This window comes from Lepidochelys olivacea, assembly GCF_965140295.1.
Source record: "Lepidochelys olivacea isolate rLepOli2 genome assembly, chromosome: 3".
NCBI classification, from domain to species: domain Eukaryota; kingdom Metazoa; phylum Chordata; order Testudines; family Cheloniidae; genus Lepidochelys; species Lepidochelys olivacea.
The window spans coordinates 56738047-56760364 of NC_140413.1; the positions used below are offsets into that span (position 1 = coordinate 56738047).

The window sequence follows — 22318 nt, forward strand, 5'->3', positions numbered from 1 at the left end:
ATGTCGAAATCAAAATCTTGGAGAGCTAAACTCCACTGAATAAGTTTTTTGTTATTTCCCGGCATGGTATGAAGCCACTGTAGCACAGCATGGTTGGTTTGCAGGTGGAAACGCCGTCCCCAAATGTATGGGCGTAGCTTTTCCAGAGCATAGACAATGGCGTACCATTCTTTTTCAATGACTGACCAGTTGCTTTCCCTCTGACACCTTCTTGCTGAGAAACACTACAAGATGGAATTCTTGATCCGGTCCTTCCTGCATTAAAACTGCTCCCACACCACACTCGGATGCATATGTGGTTACTAGGAACGGTTTGTCAAAGTCTGGGGCCCTTAGCACAGGGTCAGACATGAGTGTTGCTTTAAGCTGGTTAAAGGCCTTCTGACATTCTTCGGTCCACTGAACGGCATTTGGCTCTTTCTTTTTGGTTAGGTCTGTCAGTGGGGCGGCAATTTGGCTGTATTGCGGCACAAATCGCCTGTAATATCCGACCAAGCTTAAGGAGGATTGGATCTGTTTCTTTGACTTTGGGACAGGCCACTTTTTGATAGCAGCCACTTTGGCCTGTGGGGGGTTGATAGTTCTTTGACCCACCTGGTGTCCAAGGTAAGTCCTCTGTTTAGGCCTATTTGACACTTCTTAGGCTTAACAGTTCTGCCTCCCTTATGCGCTCGAAGACCTTTTGTAGATGTTCCAGGTGTTCTGCCCAGGAATCCGAGAATATGGCCACATCGTCAAGGTAGGCGACTGCATATTCTCCTAATCCCGCTAGGAGACCATCTACAAGTCTTTGGAAGGTGGCGGGTGCATTTCGCAGCCCGAAAGGGAGCACTTTAAATTCATACAGCCCGACATGAGTGGTGAAGGCTGACCTTTCCTTGGCGGATTCATCTAGAGGTACTTGCCAGTACCCCTTGGTTAAGTCCAAGGTAGAGATGAACTGGGCCCGTCCCAGTTTCTCTAATAGTTCATCTGTGCGTGGCATTGGATAGTTGTCTGGGCGAGTTACAGCATTTAGCTTCCGGTAGTCCACGCAAAAACGTATCTCCCCATCTAGTTTGGGAACTAGAACCACTGGAGATGCCCATGCACTGTCAGAGAGGCGGATTACACCCATCTGTAGCATATCCTGGATCTCCTATTCTATAGCAGTTTTAGCTTGAGGAGACACCTGGTAAGGTTGGGCTTTAATTGGGTGAGCATTACCTGTGTCAATGGAGTGGTATGCCCGTTCAGTCAGTCCTGGGGTGGCTGAGAACATCGGTGCGTAGCTAGTGCTCAGCTCCTTGATCTGCTGTCGCTGCATACACCCAAGGTTCATGGAGAGGTTCACCTCTTCCACGCCGCCATCACTTTTCCCTTCGTAGTAGACACCTTCAGGCCACTCAGCGTCATCTCCTCCCTAGGCTGTAAACTGACAAACCTTTAATTCTCTGGAATAAAAGGGCTTTAGAGAATTAATATGGTACACCTTAGGCTTTCGGTTGGAGGTGGGGAATGCTATGAGATAATTAACAGCTCCCAGGTGCTCCTGGACCATGAATGGCCCTTCCCACGACGCTTCCATTTTATGCGCTTGGAGCGCCTTTAAGACCATGACCTGGTCCCCTACTTTGAAGGAATGCTCTCTGGCATGTTTATCATACCAGGCTTTTTGCTCTTTTTGAGCATCCTTTAGGTTTTCTTTAGCAAGAGCCAAAGAGGTGGAGGGTGTTTTGTAGGTTGGTAACAAAATCCAGAATGTTAGTTCCTGGAGGTGTAAATCCCTCGCATTGGTGCTTCACTAACTGTAATGGCCCCTTAATCGCGTGGCCATATACAAGTTCAAATGGTGAAAACCCTAAACTGGGATGTGGTACAGCTCTGTAGGCAAAGAGCAACTGATGCAACAGTAGGTCCCAATCATTGGGGTACTCATTTACAAATTTACGTATCATGGCCCACAGAGTTCCATTAAACTTCTCCACCGTGTCATTTGTTTGATGGTGGTAAGGAGTGGCAACCAAGTGATTTACCCCATGAGCTTCCCAAAGGCTTTCCACAGTTCCTGCCAGGAAATTAGTCCCTGCATCTGTGAGGATGTCGGAGGGCCAACCTGCCCTGGCAAAAATGTCTGCTAGTGCCTGGCACACACTTTTAGCCCTGGTGTTGCTTAGAGCTACTGCTTCTGGCCATCGGGTGGCAAAATCCATGAAAGTCAGTATGTACTGCTCCCCTCTGGGTGTCCTTTTCAGAAAAGGACCCAGAATATCCACAGCTACTAGCTGAAATGGAACCTCAATGATGGGGAGTGGCTGAAGAGGAGCTTTGACCTGGTCTTGGGGTTTTCCCACTCTTTGGCACACCTCACAAGACCGGACATAGGTAGAAACATCCTTGCCCATTCACTCCCAGTGGAATGACCTCCACAAATGGTCTTTGGTCCTGTTCACCCCAGCATGGCCACTAGGATGATCATGGGCCAAGCTCAAGAGCTTGACCCGCTACTTAGTTGGAACTACCAACTGTCTCTGAGGATGCCAGTCTTCCTGGTGTCCACTAGAAAGGTTTCTACCACAAACCTGGATCGATTAGGAGACCTGAGAGGCAGTGGGTTGCTCTATGCTGCGATCCAAGCTTTCTGGAGGCTTTCATCTGTTTCCTGTTCGGTCTGGAACTGTTCCCTTGATGCTGGAGACATCAGTTCCTCATGGGATTGTGGACCTAGGCTTGGTCCCTCTGGAAGCGATGGAGGTGATGGGGCTGTTTCTGTTGACTGTGAACCACTCTCCGCTGGTGCACTATGTTGGGGTTCAGGCTCCAGCTGAGCCTTTTGTGTAGGGTTATCTGTTGCTGCTGGTGTAGGTTCGGTGGGGCCCTCTGGTGTTGGGGTTGCAAGTACTGGATTCAGTGCTGGCAATGGTTCAGGTGCTGGTGGTTCCACCTTTTCTCTGGGACTGGATTCACTACTGCTGTTGCTGACGTTGGCATGGGGTCCGGTTCCATCACCTCTGACCCGGTCCTGGTAGAAGTTTCCGGAACAGAGCTAGGCGTGATAGCTTGCTTAGCCTGGTTGCGGGTGACCATTCCCAGCCTCTTGGCTAGCTTCACATGATTGGCCAAGTCTTCCCCCAGCAGCATGGGGATGGGATAATCATCATAGACTAGAAAAGTCCATGTTCCTGACCAGCCCTTGTACTGGACAGGCAACTTGGCAAGATGACAACCAATTGCTATCCAGGATTTTCCTGCTCTCTAGAGCTATCGTCTCATCTTTCTAGCCTGATTCCTGCCTCATTCAGGGTAACATGTGGCTGTGTTTGGTCCATTTGCCTCTTGACAAGGCTAAAAACAAGACTTCTACTTAATTATACTTCTTGAACTAGAGCGTTCTTGCAGGGACCTCAAGTGTCCTTTCTGCTTTCCAGTGAGTGAAACCTTTACTACCTCAGTGGAATGAGACAGTGGCTGAAGCAATTTCTTTGACTGTGAAGACAGAAAACCAGCTTCTCGACTACCTAAAGAGTGGGAGAAGTTCATACATAGGGGAAGAGGCGCTCCATGTAGCAGAAGCAAAGCAAGACAATTTCTGGGACTGAAAGACAAAACTAGCCAACCCAAAGGGGGAGAAAAGCTCACCCATGGTTGGGGGGACAGAGGAGGGAGACTGTCTGTGAGGCAGCCTCAGACTAGGGCGTATCAATGAACTAACTCGAAACCCCTCTTTCCTTTGCCTGTGAAGTGTTCGAGTAGATCAGAGAGTACTCCCTAGCTGTTAAATCTTGCCAGGAGGCTTTAATCGCCTCACCTAGGAGGTGCATAAAAAGCTTTGAGGGGCTTTCCAAGCATTTACACAAAGGCTGCTTTTTCAAATATTTCCAGAGACTTATTTGGGACAAATCTAAATTCTCTTATTAATAAAGAAATGTCCAAGTCACTGGTGCTGCCCTTTCTTTCAGCTTTGTATGACCGCTATAGTGGGCCGTAGTTTAGAAGAGGGAGCAGTATCTTTCAACTTTGGATGTGAGAAACGAGACCCAGACTCGATTAGGAGGCTCTCTCAAGGTTTGAGAATATTTACTGAGGTATGTTTTTGGCAAATTCCCTCCCAGTCTATTCCTCAGTCAAAAATCATGGAGACTTCCTATACCTCTTCTTTTGCCAGTTGTTAAATGAGCTAAAGACCTGTATATGCTTACAGAAGGTTCAGGTGATAAATTGCTCTCCACATACATCCCTGTGGAGTCTGTCAGCTGAAATATCGCCTTATAGGGAAAAACATGTCTGATGCAAGAAAGTTTCCCATAAATCTTGTGTGTCCCAATTAGTTATTTGCTAGATGTTGGAATTTCAGAAAATGAGATTTTCTCTTTCTGCCTTCCTAGGAAAGTGCTATTGGTGTTGTCAGATGTTTGACACTGTGTGTGTGTGTTTTCCCTGTGTGCTGTTCCAGCTCTGCGCAGACAGCTGGCACAGCAGACCTTGAGCAAACCGCCCAAGATCCATTAAGGTGTGAAGGCACCCGGCCAGGTGTATTGTCAACGAAGCACGATAATAGCACCTGGCAGACTCTATGAGGATACTAAGACATATATGCCCGTGACAATGAGCTCAGTGAATGGCAGGATTTTCCATTCTCCCCTTGGCTGGACAAAGATACTCCCTCTCAGATGCACCATTATACTCTGATACGAACAAGTTATGTACTGCCTCTGACACTGTTAGTTACTGCCCCCTGAAGTGGCTAGTTATTACCCATCACCTTGTACATGTTGGTTCGATCAAACATCTCTATTAAGTACTTATCTTTTAGGAAGGCTCAGTGTGTTCCTGTTTTCCTTGAGGAATGTTTCTGAACCATCCTTGATATTGGGATGTTCTGGTACCATTTGATGTTGGGATGTGTTTGCATGAGTACTCTGTGCTTAGTACTTCTTAGGAATGTGTATTTTTGCAATATCAGCCCTATTCTTGACAGATTGTGTGAGCAGGTCCTGCCTCATACCAGGCCTCTGATACAAGAGCTTATGTCTCAGACTCTCTTCCTACTACATTCCTCCGCTTTTTGTCTTTTTATGGGGAGGACGTTTATCCATTGTCTCGGAAAAGCATAATGCATAGACTGAAGATGACCAGCGGGCTAAAAATTGTTATTTCGCCATAGTTATTTGCCTGACAAATTGGACAGGATAAATGGAATTTATAATTTGATAATAATTTATAATTTGATCATTTGAATCCAGGGTTTTCCCCCCATAATATCATGCCCTCTGAAGGGAAAAGTGGTCATACAGAGATGGTTCAAGGTATTTACCTCTTCCATACTGGGGAATTCTATAATGCTTTGAGCACCTCGAGAGGAGTTAAGTATATTAGCAGTAAACTTGAGGGACTCCTGGGTAATAGTGTTCAGAGTACTGACCACCACAATCACCTCAGCCAGAAGAAGAGTTCTCTGTGCCTTTCTGAAGTCCTCTATATTTGGCCTTCCATAGGGACAGGGTTGTCTTCTGTTCTAGTTTTTGCCAAGTCCTGTCCTCTTCTCATTTAAACAAGACACCTCCATTCTGAATTTTTCAATTCTAAACAAAGGGAAATATTATGGATTCCTGAGTTAGGTCGCTAAAGGTATACTTGGATAAGAAACCAGAGAATGGATCCCCTCTTTCGTTTGCTTCAAGGACTCAAGGTGTCTAGATGGTCAAATAAATCAGGTCTACTATCAAGTAGACATCCAAAGTTGCTGAGTTTCCTGTCCAAAGATACTTTACTCCACTAGATCCAAGGCCAACTTCTGCACTAGACTGGGGATGTTATATTAATAGATCAGCTTTGCAAAGATGCCACCTGTTCCTTGCATTTTTTTCAGAGTATTGCCATCTGAATGTGCAGGGGTCTGTGGGTGTAATCTTTCATCACAAAGTGCCTCAATCTGGGCTCCCCTGAGAAGCTCTCCGTCTGGTGGAGTAGTGCATTGGGGTTAGATGTTTTCATTCTCTTCTTCTGCACTCCCCCTTCTGTATCCACCTCTGGAGTCTTACTTTTTCCTTGAATGTTTTCTCATAGGGTACTGCTACAAAGAACTCCGCATCCGCACCATTGTGGCCTCGGCTACAGACAAGCAAATTATATTCCCAATTACCGGTTCATTTGCTTTCTGTAATTTGGTCAAGGCAACATCGACTCCTACACTACTAGGATTTCTATACTCTGACGACAAACTCGCCACCTTAGGTAGGGAGGTTGCGTAGGCCAAGATTGTTTTCTATCAGAAGGAATTAAAATTGAGAAGCAGAAGACGGAGCCTTAGAGAATGTGAAAATCCTGGACAGGTTGTCATCCTGCCTGTCAGAGTGAGTGAGGAGGGAGCAACCCAATTTCTGCGCTGTCTTGACTGAGCCACAGAAATAAAATTACCTAGTATGTGGGAACATAATGGATTTTTTTGGGCTTGGATAATTAAACAATTGAAGAGACAGCATGTCTAGTTTACAGATAGGCAGGCACACCTCAGTTCTGATCCTGGATTTCTTCTCTGATTTGTTGATTTGATATAAGCCCTTTGCTAAGTCACTTATCCTAGTTTACAGATACAGAGGTTAATAAATAAGAAGGGTGTTGAGGTTAATATATGGAAATACTTTGACACTATCTAGAATATTAATTATTGATAATGTCTATTAAGACTAATTTTGTGATATTTCAAATGGAAAATCCGTGTCAAGTTTTTTTAAAAACTGTTGATGATTGAGTGATAACACACTCAGGTTTACCACCTTTGGGGGAGTTAATTGTGCATAGAAGGGCAAATCGTAATCCTAGTACCTACTGTAATTACCAGGAATTAAGCTGTGCATTGAGTAACTGCATGTGGGGAGAGTCAGGGCAGAGGGTTCCTCGGGGTTCAGGGCAATTTACAGGAATAGGATGGCTTGCAGGTACCAGAGCCACCATCAACTGTATGTAAATATCTATGTACATGTATACTTGGATATTTGTGTTCTGGGTGAAATCCTGCATCTTCCTCCATGACTGGAGAAGGCTTTTTCCAGCAAGGGGAGAAGCTTGGAGGGGATCAAATAACCCATCATGGTAGCCACAGCACCCCCATGATACAATTCAGTCCTATTTCCCATTCCCCAGCTCATTTTAGACTGTAATAATCTCTGCAGAGAGGCTCTCTCCAGGCTGCAGAGATGCTGTGCCAGCCATGCGGCTAGAGTAGTTTCCACAGCCCCTTGCATATGGATCACTGTGGGGGAAGGACCAGAGAATCTGCATTGTGGTAGGTCCTCTGGCCCCACTGCACCAATTTGCTGGCTCACTATACTCTGCTCCTTGCATTGCCGTTATGGAAGCTTCCACACAGCAGGTCTCTGCACCCCATGAAGTGTGTGCATCCACTGTAAAGCCTCCCTGCAGCTTGTGTAGTGGAGCCACACTGTTTCCGCTGCCTGAGGACCCATTGTGACTGCAGAAGAAAGGGCAAGATTAGCCCCAGAGGCCAGGTTTCTAAGCATGTATATAAGTAGATAGCCACTCAAACCTTGGGCAGTTCTTGGCACTGTGGAACATTGGCAAGTTATCCTCCCCTGTAAATACTACTGAATCATCACATCCTTCCCCCGCACTACCTTTCAGAAGCCCATTTTAAGGGAATCCATTAGGCACTGATATGGGCTCTTACTGAGCCCTCATGTCACTACTTCTGTGCATAGGGCAGTCTTGAACTCTGCAGTGCTATTTGAAATAAATTGAGAGCGCAAATTGCAACGTATTATAACTTGGTCATCTAAAAGCATAGAAGACACATACGGATGCCATGTTGGGCTTGTATATATGCTTATAATTATGATTCTCTATAATTATTTGATTCACCTAATTATGAACATTTTTATATTTATAGAATGAAATCATTATAAGGTACATTTTGTATATTAATAAAATATTTTTAAAAACCTTCAAATAATCACATGGTTGCACCTTTAGTTTTCCTTTGGAGTATTTTTTTTTTCTGATTGTATTAACTCCTCTTTTTCACAAAAAGGTGAAGTAAATGTAAAAAAAAAAACCAAACAACATTATATTGGAGATTTTACACATAGTAAAATCAGGCAATTCAAAGTTGTCGTTCCCATAGCAACTGTAACTGTGCAGATTTCATATACATATTAAGGCATAAAGGTTAATCCCCTCTACAGTAATGCAAAATTCAGTTATGCTGGGGGGGGGGGGGGAGAGGCTCAGCTGCTGTGTATACTATAATTTTCAGTTGCCTGTCTTCTGTTGTTTTAGTTTCAAATATAACATAGCAATAGCATGCTCTTTCTCCTTCAAGAGCATGTTTTCATGCAATGCAGCCTGGGTTGGGTCACTTTCCACAAGGGTCTGAAGACAGTCTAGGCCATGTCTACACTATTGGCTAAATCACCATCGCTGCAATTGATGCAGCAGTATTGATTTATCCTGTCTGGTGAAGACACACTAAGTCTACGGGAGAGTGCTCTTCTGACAATGTCTTGACCCAAAAAGGAGTTGCGGGGTGTGTGTCGCAAACCTGTTGCAGGGGGGTTGCGGGATTGCCACCCTCACGTCTGTGCTGTCTTCAGAGCTAGGCTCTGAATGCAGCAGCCACAGAGTTTCAGGAGGATCTGGGAGGTGGAGGTGGATCTCATCACCCCCATGCTGCTGGGAGCGCCCCACCTAGATGCTCCATGCTGACATTCAATTAATGACATTTGAAACCATTTGACCTTTTATTTCCTTCTTTTTCCCCCCCACTTGCTTTTGTTAACTTAAAGCAGTGGTTCTCAAGTTTGAGGCTACCAATTGAGATCACTGTCTTAAAAAACTGCCTCAGATGGTCATATCTACCAATCAGTGAGTGACTATGATTTGCTGCTGTAAAGTGTCAATCAAAAAATTCTGTTAAGTTCTTGACCTTCTTTTTATTTTTATTGAAACAAGCTAATAATTGCAAATGGAAGGGGGGCAGTTCCCTGTACAATGATCCCTCCTCCCCCCCACCGCCCAATGCGCCCGGCTTTGAAGCAATGGGGACAAGAAGTGAGTGGCGAGGAGGGGGTGTGGAGCTATCTGTAGCCAGGAGAGGTATCCAAGAGCAGCTGTGCAGGGAAAGAGGAAGTGCGCTCCCAGCAACATGGGGGAGATTGAACCCACCTCCATCTCCAGAAGCCTCCTCGGGTTACAGGAGCCTCTGGGACTGCTGCCCAGCCCCAGAGCTTTCTGCGGCAGGGGAGGTACCCAGAGGTGGGTCTGATCTCCCCCTGAGAGCAGCTGTGGAGCAAAAGGACAAGTCCTGTCCCTCCCAAGCCCAGCTGGGACTTGGAGCCAGGAGCTCCAGGCTGAGACACTCCCAGCAGCACAGGGAGATTGGATTTTACAGGGCTTATTTCATGGTCCGGGACACGTTTTTCATGGCCGTTAAATTGGTAGGGCCCTATTTATTGTCCTTGTAATTTATTATTTTAGTCTAATGGTTTTAATCTGTACAGCCACATCTGCAGTTCGATAATGCTGTAGTCTTTTGGCCATTTTCTTGAGGTGTATAGCCCTTCAATGCCCTAACCAGAGGAGTCTTTGCTTCTGCCCTCAGTGAGGGATACTCCCAGACTGATTCCTTTCTTATTCTACACAAAATACTTTATAGATCCGCCTCTTAAGTTTTTTGTATAAAGTGTAGCCAGCATAAAGTTCCATGAAACCCATCCATTCAACTTCATATTATTTTCCTACCAAGTTCAGTGTAAGAAAGTTAATAATTTCTTATTATATGGTGTAATGTGTATTCTGCTGTCACATATTCTTTCCATTTTTTCTAAATAATGATGTAAAATTTTATGCAAAACAATCTGTAGGTGGTCCAGAAATGTCAACCATATTTTTGCTTAATTGTCTACTTTTGGGAACATACCTTTCTCCACAGTCACTGTTTATATTAACAGTAATGTCCGTGTTTTAATTTGGTATAGTCTCATCAATGTCATAATCCTGAACTCTGCTAGGAGTAAAAATAACAATTGATTTATGGCCATATTTTCTGTAAGATGTAGCCTACACACTCACATGTCTACACATATAGCAGTTACTAGAAAATCAGTTATTAAATGTGGGGAAAAAATTATAATGTTTATACAGCATGATTTTGTTACACTTTCTTCCAACTTCCATCATCTTCCAGGATTATCTAATTTGGACCTTAATCCTCGAAACACATTCGTGTATGCACAGCTTTACTCAGATGAGTAAATTCACACATGTATATAAGTATTGATAAGTTCCAGGGCCATAGATTGTAAGCTCTGGACAGGTCAGTGACCATGTTATTTTGTGGCTGTCAGGCACAATGTACACATCTACTTTTATAGAAATAAATATCGCTCATTCTAAAAAAAAAAAAAAAAATCTTCTTTCTTCATGTGAAGAATGTAGTCGATATTTTGAATAAATATGGCACTGTAAATTAGAAAATTAGAAAAGTCCTTTCGGAATATTTCTTTCTTTAACCTTTGCTTGTCCAATGACCTATACAGTATGTTTCTTCTTCTCTAGGAGTCCCAGGCTGGTTTTGTGTTCCTTCTTAGAAACCAGTTGTAGGAAGTAACTTCAAGCATTGTCAAATATTTAATTACCCCGAGTAGTTCAAATTAATGTATTTGATAGCTCTCATGTTGAGTAGCCCAAAACTTTGGTAGCTAGATGGGATAACTATTAAATTCCCATTCATAATACTATAGTGCTAGTGAGTGTTGGACTAAAATTGTGAAAATGCTTGCAAAACTATTCCATTAAACTGATTAAGGGTATGTCTACACTACCCGCTTGATCGGCGGGCAGTGATCGATCCAGCGGGGATCGATTTATCATGTCTAGCCTAGACGCGGTAAATCAACCCCCAAGCGCTCTCCCGTTGACTCCTGTATTCCATCTCCACGAGAGGTGCAGGTGGAGTCAAGGGGGGAACGGCAGCAGTCTACTCACCGCGGTGAAGACACCATGGTAAGTCGATCTAAGAACATCGACTTCAGCTACATTATTCACGTAGCTGAAGTTGTGTAACTTCGATCAATCTCCTACCCCCTCCACCCCCCAGCCCAAGGTGTAGACCAGGGCTCAGATGCCATTATGGAACTCTTAAAACTGTATTTAAAATGTTCAGTTCTTAATTATATTGATATAATGTACTTTTCAAATTAGAAAAATCCTTTTGGAATTTTGTGGATCTGAGATATTGTATTTCAGAGATTTGCTTCCAACACTGAGTATTTTTTTTAAGCAATGACAATTTAAGTGATTTGATTTATATATTCATATTTTACAATTATTAAATTCTTGTTTTAATAGAGGTTTCCACTTAAAAACTTGAATCCATTGTCTTTTTAAGATGGTCCTCCTGAAGCACCTGTTACAAATGGAAGCACCACTACTGTAACAACACTGAACGATGACTTGGATATCTTTGGCCCAATGATCTCTAATCCTTTGCCAGCAGCTTCTGTATCTCCTGCTCAGGTAAACTTTAGAAAGGTGTAATTGCATGTTGTTTTCCTCCTTATTGAATTTCGTTTGTGAAAAATGCCAGACCAAATTTTAGACTGAAATCATCTGTCTTTTATTAAGTACAGATATAGCATTAGGACAAGCTTTTCCACACTGTCTTACTAACATCTTAACCAGAACTAGAGAGATCAACGATACACAGTAAGAGAGATTAGTTTTTCTCTATGCCCATTCAGTCTTCGGCCCCTCTGAGATTGCCAACGAGGGTGTGGGTTGTCCCAGTTCTTGTCATGTGGACTTCTTGCACTAAGAACTAGACAAAGAACGCCATCTGATGACATGTAGACAACTAAGCTGTCACCAGATGTCAACAACTTGTGATCACAGAGCAGTCATGCATTTTATCTGGTGAGCTAGATGTGAAAAGCAGTATCATTCACCAATCTGCTGACTATTTACCCAATTTTGGAAGGGAAAGAATGGACACGACTCTAATGAGTTTTTTTCTTACTATTTTCTGTAGTCTGTTGTTGTTACTGGTTGAGGATGTTTTGTTTTTTAATATGGCTTTATAGATTCATTTGAAACATACTTTTAATGAATTTCTTTTTTATAAATGCACAATTTTCAGTAAAATACTTCTTTAAATGGATGGATCTTTGACTTTGGGGGCTAATTACATTAGCTGGCAGCAGGAGAAGGCTGTTATCACAGAGTGGGGATGAACTGCTGGATCTGGGAGGGAACCAAGCCTGGCCCGACTCTCGACTGCATCCCTCTCCTGCCCCAAAATAAGGAGGGGTCCCATGTGGGAATCCCAGGTTGTGTGAAGGCAATGGGATAACAAGGCCATATGCTGAGTTTGGGTGGGGAGTAGAGTAGCAGTTATGGAGAGAGCCTGACTCAATTTCGCCCCCCCGGGAGATGAGTGAGCTTCTGCCCCACGTAGTGCCCTTCAGAGAATGGGATGCTGGGATATGTGTCTGCTGCTACTCTGACAGTAGCATGGGCTCGGCTCTTTAAAATGTTCAGTAATTTTGACATGTAGCAAAAGTTTTCCTGAGGAAAACAAGTGAGAGAAGGGAAATGGTGATTTTTAGCATGTCACACTCAGTGGGGGACTAGATCATCCAAGGTAATCCCTGTCCTCACAATCCATGATGCTGTAAGATGTAAGGCGGGAGAGGTGATACGAGAAGAAAACCAGAAAGTGCTCTGCATGTACAGCCCTCCTTGAAGGGACAATCTGCCTGCTTTGCTGGGTCCCTGGCAGAAGGAGCAGAGCCCAGACAATTGAGGATGGGCCAGGTCCCTCTCCAGTCATCCTAGGTAAACTGATCCCATAGTTCGTGCCTGGCACAGGCTGTGCCAAGTTGGTTGAGCAGGCAACAGGAGACCCTTGGTTCCATACCTAGCAAGTCCTGTTTCTGAAGGAAGAGGCTGCAGAGAGTGTCACGGAACAGGGGAAAAGTAGCATTAGCACTACTTTCTCCTGCAGCACTTCACAGTGGAGTGGCTCCAGCATCTACCACCAGCGGCTCCTTAAACACTGCTGATGCAGACTTTACCTTCCCAGTTTGGGGTAAGCTATTTTGCCATGGGAACACTGGACATATGTTCTCCTACAGGGATCTAGCCAGTATGGGTGGTCACAGAGATGATTAGGGTTCTGTCAAGAATTCTGTCTGCTTGTGCTTACTGCTAGCAGTGGCCCTGTAGAGACTCCTAGAGCTCCTTTTATTTCCTCAGCATCCAACAGATCTCCTTACAGCCTCCCAGCATTCAAGAAAGGGAGACATCCTCTTAAATGTGCTATGTCCTATTTCTCCAAATCATTACAGAAGAGATTTGCTATTTGATGATTAAAAACTACATAAGGAGAAGCATTTAAGCCAAATTTAACCGATTTCCTGAATTTTAACCTTTCTAAGCATAGCGGCGCTAACAGGTCTTATAAATGTGACAAATTCCAAAGTCTGATTCAAACAATTATTTCGACTTAACTTTCAGTAAGGAGAGATTGGATTTTCTGGGAGTAAGTGATTTAGTTCAAGTAAATGATTTAGCACATCATCATTATCTTCAAATTTAACAGAGACAGACACCCAAAAAAGTGCAAGCCAGAGAAATCCAAGGGCAAGAAGATAGGCTCTTTGTAGCATTTCTCTCCCTCAATTCTTTATTATCAGAAGAAGGGGAATTTTCCCAATACAGTGATGAGAGGAGGAGACAGCAACTCGTGACAGACTATTATTGCTCGTTTATTTAAAAGAATGTCAAAAAAGTCACATCATCTGTGGGTATACAACAAGCTGTAGTGGGAGATCAAGAGGTAGTAATAACAATAATTAGAGAAATAGGTACTTCACATTAAATCTGGAAAGGAACTGCAAATGCCTCTATAGCAACCCATGTTATTGGACTCCTTACACGTAACATGTATGTCACATAGTTGTAGCTGTGTTGATCCCAAGATATAAGGTGGGTGAGGTAATATCTTTTATTGGACCAGCTTCTGCTGGTTAGAAAGACAAACTTTCAAGCCACACAGAGTGCTTCTTCAGGTTTGGAAAAGGTACTCAAAGCGTCACAGCTAAATGCAAGGTGGAACAGGTTGTTTACCATAAGTAGTTAGCACATATTGTAAGGGACCATTCAAGGCAGAGTGGGCTGTTAAGATCTCCGCTATCATAGGACAAAAAAATGCAGTTAGTGGGTTACAGATTGTTGTAATAAGCCATACATCCCGGTTTTTGCCCTATTTGTGCAGGGGTGTTTACGGTGTTGAATTGCTCTTTAAAATATGTTCTAACTACTTATGCTAAACAGTCTGTTCCACCTTGCATTTAGCTGTGATACTCAGAGTATCATTCTGGTAGAGGATTATGTTGTATAAAGACAATATGTTGTCTATTCAGATACCAGAGGCAAAGAACCATATTATTTGTGTATCAGTAACAGAATAGTAGAACCTGGAAGCCATCTTCATGTAATTTGTTTATAAAGCATTAATTAAAAAGTAATAAGGCTGAGAAAGATTGAAGGTAGACTAGAGGCCTATGAAACTCGAGATAGTGTTTATTTGCTTAGTGATGGCATCTTAACTGTCCAAAAGTCAGTTTTCCAGATGTGAAAATATCAAGCAACAATTCACAGGCAACATATTTCAGAGAAGATATGTTACTTATAATTTAGCGTAAAATTCTATTGCCCAATATTCTTAGGCCATGTCTACACTTCCCGTCGCATTGGCGGGTAGTGATCCATCTATCAGGGATCAATTTATTGCGTCTAGTGTAGACACAATAAATCGATCCCCGATCGCTCTGCCGTCGACTCCAGAACTCCTCCACGGCGAGAGGCGGAAGCGGAGTCGACGGGGGAGCGGCCGCTGTCGATCCCACGCCGCGAGGACGCAAAGTAAGTGATTCTAAGTCAATCTAAGATACGTTGACTTCTGCTATGCTATTCTCGTAGCTGAAGTTGCGTATCTTAGATCAATGCCCCCCGCCCCCCACCCGGTGTAGACCAGGCCTTAGAGTAAAGAAGCTATTTGTAGACAAGGTAATGTCTTCCAACACTGTGAAAAGCTTTTGTTTTAGTTCCTATCTAATTTCCTCTCTAAGAGGATTAATGAAAAATGTGAAATTGTAACGTCCTTCTTGGTTTCTTAATGATTTTTCATCATTTAATTTCATTTTATGAAGTATGCTATCCACAGATGGAAAATTTAAGAAAAGCAAGAGTTGTGTAACCAATGTATATAAGCACAAATTCACTCACGGTCATTTTTGCTGCTTGTGTTAACCTGAATTGGTCCTCCTTGCAGATGCTACACATTGGCAAGTATTTGGGTTTCTTTGTGGTAATATTACACATTCTAAAATACTGATTCACTTATAACTAATTTAATAACTACATTGCTTTTAATTTAGTTTAGGAATGAGAATGCATAGCTCTTAATCTGATATAATTTCCACTGGTAGTTTCATTCAATAAGCCTGTCTGTTTTGACCTTTATTTCCCAGAGCACTTCCACTAAACCAACAGCTGCCACCTTATCTGCTGCATCTGGGGATCTTGATTTGTTCACTGAGCAAACAACAAAATCAGAAGAGTCAGCAAAGAAACAACTCTCCAAAGACTCCATCTTATCACTGTATGGCACTGGGACCATGCAGCAGCAAAATGCTCCAGGTAATTAATTTTCAAACCTGTTTCCAGAGTGATTCAGTTTTTAATCAGTGTTTAGAATATATAGTAGTTATAATCTCCTGTCAACATAAAATTAAGCACATTTGTCCTTACTTATGTATATTCAAGTGGATTTATTTGTTCTTACCATTTTCACAGCTGAAAAGTTAAAATGAATGAAGCATTAAGACTAGAAGAAAAAGTAGTACAGGATTCAGACTGATTTTATTTTATTAGATGTTACAGCTGTTCTCATATTATAAACTATCACATACAAAATCATCATCATCATCCTAATTTTTATGATTTGATACTACTTTTGTTGTACAATCATTCATTACTTGGGTATGCAATGAGATTCCTCAGTATGTGAACAGCAGACTGCCTAAATCATTACAAAGAGTCATGTTTTGATCTCATTAAACTGGTGGGAATCCACTAATTTTCAGTAGTGTGACTGAGATAAGAGGTGCTGGTGCAAATGAGAAAAAAATTTGGCTCTGAGGCTGCAGAACTCAGCTTTGGCAGTTAAACTGTTACTTATTGTGCCATTTTTTGTTGTTACACCACTCTTTCTTATCACTTTCTCAGTTTTGCCAGACACTGATTTTGTGTACAATAGTGTGGACAGAATCAACTCTACAAATTATCTTCTAAAACTGGCATTTAGTGGTTCAAACATTAGGGGGAAAAAATCAGTAAAAATTATTTTTCTTACTTTCTGTTCCTCCTTCTCTTCCCCCCCACCCCCCCGCTTCCAAAATGCAGGTATGTTCATGGGATCTTCTTCCATGCCATTTACCACACAACCATCAACTCATTTTCAAGGTTTTCCACCTATGGGAGTACCTGTGCCTGCAGCTGCTGGAATGATGGGAAATATGATGGGACAATCAGTGCCTGTCATAGGACAGAACACAGGTATGATGGTGGGCATGGGAATGCCCAATGGTTTCACTGGCACTACACAAACTGGTGTGATGGGACTTCCTCAAAATGTCGTTGGACCCCAAGGAGGAATGGTGGGACAAATGGTTACTGCACAAAATAAATATGGCATGCAACAAAATCAACAAGCTCAATGGAACATCTCTCAGGTGAGGATTTTTTTTCCCTTATATTGGATAAAAGTTACTGTTTTTTGAATAAAATCATTTGTTTTCCACATACTAGGAGTTCAGCTATACTGGGAAAGCTGTATGTAGCTCTGCTCTGCTGTTGACCCTGTGACTTGAAACTGTTTCTTCCATGTCTGAGACGGCAGCATAGTATTACAGATGTGATACATTTAAACTAAATGTATTCTATCACATACAAAATAATCATCATCATCATCAGGATAGAAAGCCAGCTAGATCATCGGGCTCAAGGGGTAGTGATCAATGGCTCCATGTCTAGTTGGCAGCCGGTATCAAGCGGAGTGCCCCAAAGGTCGGTCCTGGGGCTGGTTGTGTTCAATATCTTTATTAATGATCTGGAGGATGGCGTGGACTGCACCCTCAGCAAGTCTGCAGATGACACTAAACTGGGAGGAGTGGTAGATACGCTGGAGGATAGGGATAGGATACAGAGGACCTAGACAAATTAGAGGATTGGGCCTAAAGAAATCTGGTGAGGTTCAAGGACAAGTGCAGAGTCCTTCACTTAGGACGGAGGAATCCCATGCACTGCTATAGACTAGGGAACGAATGGCTAGGCAGCAGTTTTGCAGAAAAGGACCTAGGGGTTACAGTGGATGAGAAGCTGGATATGAGTCAACAGTGTGCCCTTGTTGTCAAGAAGGTTAACGGCATTTTGGGCTGTATAATTAGGGGCATTGCCAGCAGATCAAGGGACATGATCTTTCCCCTCTATTCAACATTGGTGAGGCCTCATCTGGAGTACTGTGTCCAGTTTTGGGCCCCACACTACAAGAAGGATGTGGAAAAATTGGAAAGAGTCCAGTGGAGGGCAACAAAAATGATTAGGGGACTGGAACATATGACTTATGAGGAGAGGCTGAGGGAACTGGGAATGTTTAGTCTGTGGAAGAGAAGAATGAGGGGGGATTTGATAGCTGCTTTCAACTACCTGAAGGGGGGTTCCAAAGAGGATGGATCTACACTGTTCTCAGTGATACCAGATGACAGAACAAGGAGTAATGGTCTCAAGTTGCAGTGGTGGAGGTTTAGGTTGGATGTTAGGAAAAACTATTTCACTAGGAGCGTGGTGAAGCACCGGAATGGGTTACCTAGGGAGGTGGTGGAAACTCCTTCCTTAGAGGTTTTCAAGGTCAGGCTTGACAAAGCCCTGGCTGGGATGATTTAGTTGGGGATTGGTCCTGCTTTGAGCAGGGAGTTGGACTAGATGACCTCCTGAGGTCCCTTCCAACCCTGATACTCTATGATTCTAAAGAGTAAAGAAACCAGCATTAATTTTGAGTGCAGTTTAACCAGCTCCTAGAACAAATTGAACAATGTACTTTAAAATGACCACAGATACCACAATTTCTGCGTTACTGTGTATTAACCTCTGTTGCCCAATTCATGGAGCCAGATTCTCCAATCAGTTGTATGTGTGCAACTCCATTCATTTTAATGGTATTGCACGGATGTAGGTGAGCACAGAACTTATACCCAATGAGAATGGCCATTTGCCATTCATCTGGACCTTCAAATGAGATACTTTAAAGTAGGCTTTAGTGGAGGATGCACATTACTGCTTGTGTTTGTGCCCTGACTCTGTACTGTAGTTGAATAATAGTTAGTCTAACCATATAATCTGAAGATACTTTACACTTTTTTTTATTTTGATTAAACACGTTTAAAGGTTCCACTGTAGTAACAATTATAAAAAGCATTGATGTGTGCGCTCACTACCGTTTTTGCCAGTGGTGCCAAACTTTTCCTGTCCCGCCGCCCCCTTATCAGTAAGGGAATCTGTCCCGTCCGTCCCCCCACACACACACCATTATCGCACAGCCAAAGCTTCCACAGCAGAGGAGCTTGGGCTGACAGCGAAGCTGGGGGCAGAACAGGATGGGGGTAGAGAGGGAATGAGGGTAGGGCTGGGCTGGGAGTAGAGTAGGGCTTGGTGGTACTCCCTCACTAAGCCCCATGAGGGCTGGCCCAGGCCCTGCCACGTGCCCCCCCAATGTACTTCTATCCCCCCAAGAAGGGTGTACCCCACAGTTTGGGGACTACTGATTAAAGCAATTCAGTGTAACATTCTAAAAGCAAATATTTCAAGAGAAATGTTAATTTTTATATCTAAATTAATTTTTGTTTTTGTTGGAAGTTTAAGGGGCTAAACATGTACAGCATGATCATTCATTGATCATTCATTTTGTATTTAATGTAAATGATTTTAATCTATCACGTTAATTGTAGGCGTCAACATACATTAAAATTAAATTTGAAATTCTGATTTTTTATTAAAAAACCTTGTATTTAATTTATATTTTTTAAAAATCATATTTTTAAAATAATTTATTTTTATCCATCCTGTTAGGGTATAAAATATTTTTTGCTTATAAGTCAAATCTTACAATTGTATCATTTTCTAAAAAATAAGTTCAGAATACTTGTCTCAAAAAAAGTTCCAAACCAGCTTGCATTTTTCCAAGTAGGGGTTTTCTGGGAACAGGACATTTTTAAAAAACGAAAAGATTTGTACATAATTGTATATAATCTACCAATAATTATAGCTAAATATTTGTTTCTCAAGTAATTTTTGTGGCATGTGCAAATTCTGCACAAACATTTTGCTAATAAATTTATATAAAATATGGTTGAAAAATCACAGGCTTTTGTATGTAAATAAAATAACGCCTTCCTTTCTGGTTTAAAAACAGTCTGTTGGATAGGTTCGTTTTCTAATAGTTCATGAAAAGGAGAAAGTCAGCGTTCTGTATCTCTAGATCATAAAGCACATTCAAGAATATGAGATAAGGAACTCCTTACTTAAGGATGTAGTTACGTTCCTGAAAAATGCAACTTTAAGTGAAACGATGTTAAGCGAATCCAATTTCCCCACACAGTATAAGTTTAACAATTTAATACTGTACACAGCGATGATGATTGTGAAGCTTGGTTGAGGTGGTGAAGTGAGAGGGTGTAAGAGGGTGGGATATTTCCCAGGAAATGCCTTACTGATAAATGATGAACTAGCTTTTGGCTGAGCCCTCAAGGGTTAACACGTTGTTGATGTAGCCTCACACTACAAGGCAGCAGGAATGGAGGGAAGTGACACAGCAAGCATGGCAAACAAGAGACAGATACACACCCTGTGTGTGAAGGAGAGAGAGAGATGCGCACTGCCCCTTTAAGTAAGCTGATGTCATTTTTAAGTGGATCAGGAAGTTGACAGCAGCTGCTGCCCCAAGCTCTCTGTCTCTTTGTCCATGTCCCCAGCCTGCTCTATATGGAGAAGGGGTAAGCAGAGTGCAAGGGGGAGGGGGACACTGACATTAGCCCCCCTGCCCTTCCCCTTCCTCCACCCCCAAACAGCAAGCAGGAGGCTCCGAGGAACAGCTGAACTGTTGGCAATTGATAGCCTGCTGGCAGCTGCTGCATAGGGAACTTAGGGGAGCAGGGAGCTGATGGGGGGCTGCCGGTCCACCCTGGTTCTAAGCCCCCACCAGCTAGCTGCAATGGGCTGCTCTTCCTGCAAGCAGTGGACAAAGCAGGTGGCTGCCAGATGACATTAGAAGGGAGCATTGCACAACTTTAAACAAGCATGTTCCCTAAATGATCAGCAACGTAAGAACGAAACAACGTTAACCGGGACGACGTTAAGCGAGGAGTTCCTGTACTGCACTTTCCTTGATCAGCAAATGAGAGAGAGACAACTCGATTCATAAAAGATCTGAAATACTCAAGAGCCTTCACTCCCCACAAACAGATACAATTAGAAATTCAGTATCACATTGCAAACATGATTTTAAAATTTGGATGGAGAATACTTTTTTAAAAATCTTTAGCCTGTCTGCAGAAAACTCTCTGTAAAGCCTGATCATTCATAGTTCATTTCTTTAAAATTTGGACAGACTAATTCACAAAAAAGGTTTAACTAATTAAAAAGGACATCCAGTTACCACCTTTCATTTAATTTTAGGATAATGATCCAAAAAATTAGTCATTTTAGGCAGATGGTAAGAATACTGCTTACCTTCTACCAAGGTAATTAATTTGCAGTAATTTTCAAGAATCAATATAAAAATAGCTGTTTACCTTAATATTTTCAGATTGCAAAACTGACCAGAACATTACAAATTAACGTAATTAAATAAATCTATATAACCCATTAAAGTACACTTCATGTTTTCGTTATAGATGTAAGGAGCAAGGTAGTTATTTTATCATTCCTCTCCAGTTACAAATGTTTTAGTGATAAAAGACAGTATTAAGCAATACACGATTCTTGCCTTGCTTTCTCCTGACTGGCCAAACACCTGGAAGCAGACTTTGTAGATGTGCAAAACCAGCTTTTGACAGCAGTGGCCTCTTCTGCAATGAGAATGTTTTTCAGTTTATTCAACTAGTTCATTTTAATGATTAGTTTATTCAAAGTTAAGAAACCAGTTGGGAGTTGAAAAAGCAGGAAAGCTTGTTTTCCTTTTCCAATCTATGAATAAAAATTAGGTGTGTGAGGACAAGATCTACTAGTTATAAAATCTTAAAGGACATGGTGACCAAAATCAGTTCAATTTAGTAACTGCAGATAGTTCTTCCTGTGTTTCATAAATTGTAGTCAGAAATGTAGGGCTAGAAGGAACGATGTAGCCCAGCCCCCGGTGCTCAAGCAGGACAGTAGGTACACCTCAGTTATTTTTAAATGCAAAATAAACTTGTTTTTTTCTTATATAGCCAGCCATAGGTGCTGACTCCGAGGGTGACCCATGGCTGGAGCACCCATCGGCAGCCAGCTCCCCCTCTCCCAACACCTCCTGCCCACCATGATCAGCTGTTCCAAGGTGTGCAGGAGGAGCGGGGTTGGGATGTGCTCGGGGGAGGGGGCGGAACTGGGCAGGAAGAGGTGGGATGGGGGTGGGAAGAGGCAGCGGCATTGGGGGGGGGTTGAGCACCCCTGGGGCCCGGAGGAAGCCGGTGCCTGTGTAGCCAGTACTTTTTAAGGTCGTTTGATTTAATAAAAAAATTAAAATGCTGTTTTTGTATATTTGAATTTCCATCCAAATATAGCTTGACATAATCACAAATAAAATATTATTCATCATCTAATTAATAAATCATTCACCATTTTCTAACATAAAATGTAAAAATTAAGACTCTAAAGGTGAGTTAATCTATATAATTGTTTAAATATGTATAGATACACTATATCTTGCTGCTTAGCCAAAAAAAGTACCATATTTAGCACAACGCTATACTTAGCTGCAAATAACATGTTGTAATAGTTATCAACTAATAAGAATCAGCCTTTCTTTAGGAAAATAAAGTACAAATGCAAAATACGATTGATTTAAATCACTAAAATCAAGTAGCTAAATCAAGGTTTAAATTAATCGACCATTTTGTTCCCTAACATTATATTTACCTAGTTTAGGAACCCTTTTACTGTTTCAAGCTGATAAAAAGTGTGTGTGCTTTAACACCAGTACTAACTAGAATTGTGTGTGCATTTCACA

At 42.3% G+C, this 22318-nt stretch overlaps 1 protein-coding gene and 1 long non-coding RNA gene across 3 annotated transcripts in view; one reads left to right on the top strand and one right to left on the bottom strand.

Annotated features, from left to right (window-relative positions):
* Positions 1-22318, top strand: part of SMAP1 (small ArfGAP 1) — a 221384-nt gene that overhangs the window by 198136 nt on the left and 930 nt on the right. For both annotated transcript variants that reach the window (XM_084623133.1, XM_084623134.1), the window contains 3 exons: positions 11384-11511; positions 15528-15696; positions 16462-16790. In XM_084623133.1, coding sequence (XP_084479259.1) covers positions 11384-11511; positions 15528-15696; positions 16462-16790 — 626 coding nt within the window. The remainder of the gene's footprint in view (positions 1-11383; positions 11512-15527; positions 15697-16461; positions 16791-22318) is intronic.
* On the bottom strand, positions 21009-22305 carry LOC311517890. The gene is made up of 2 exons (XR_014710814.1): positions 22228-22305; positions 21009-21179 (listed from the first exon to the last, which is right to left on the bottom strand). It is a non-coding gene; the product is annotated as an uncharacterized lncRNA (long non-coding RNA).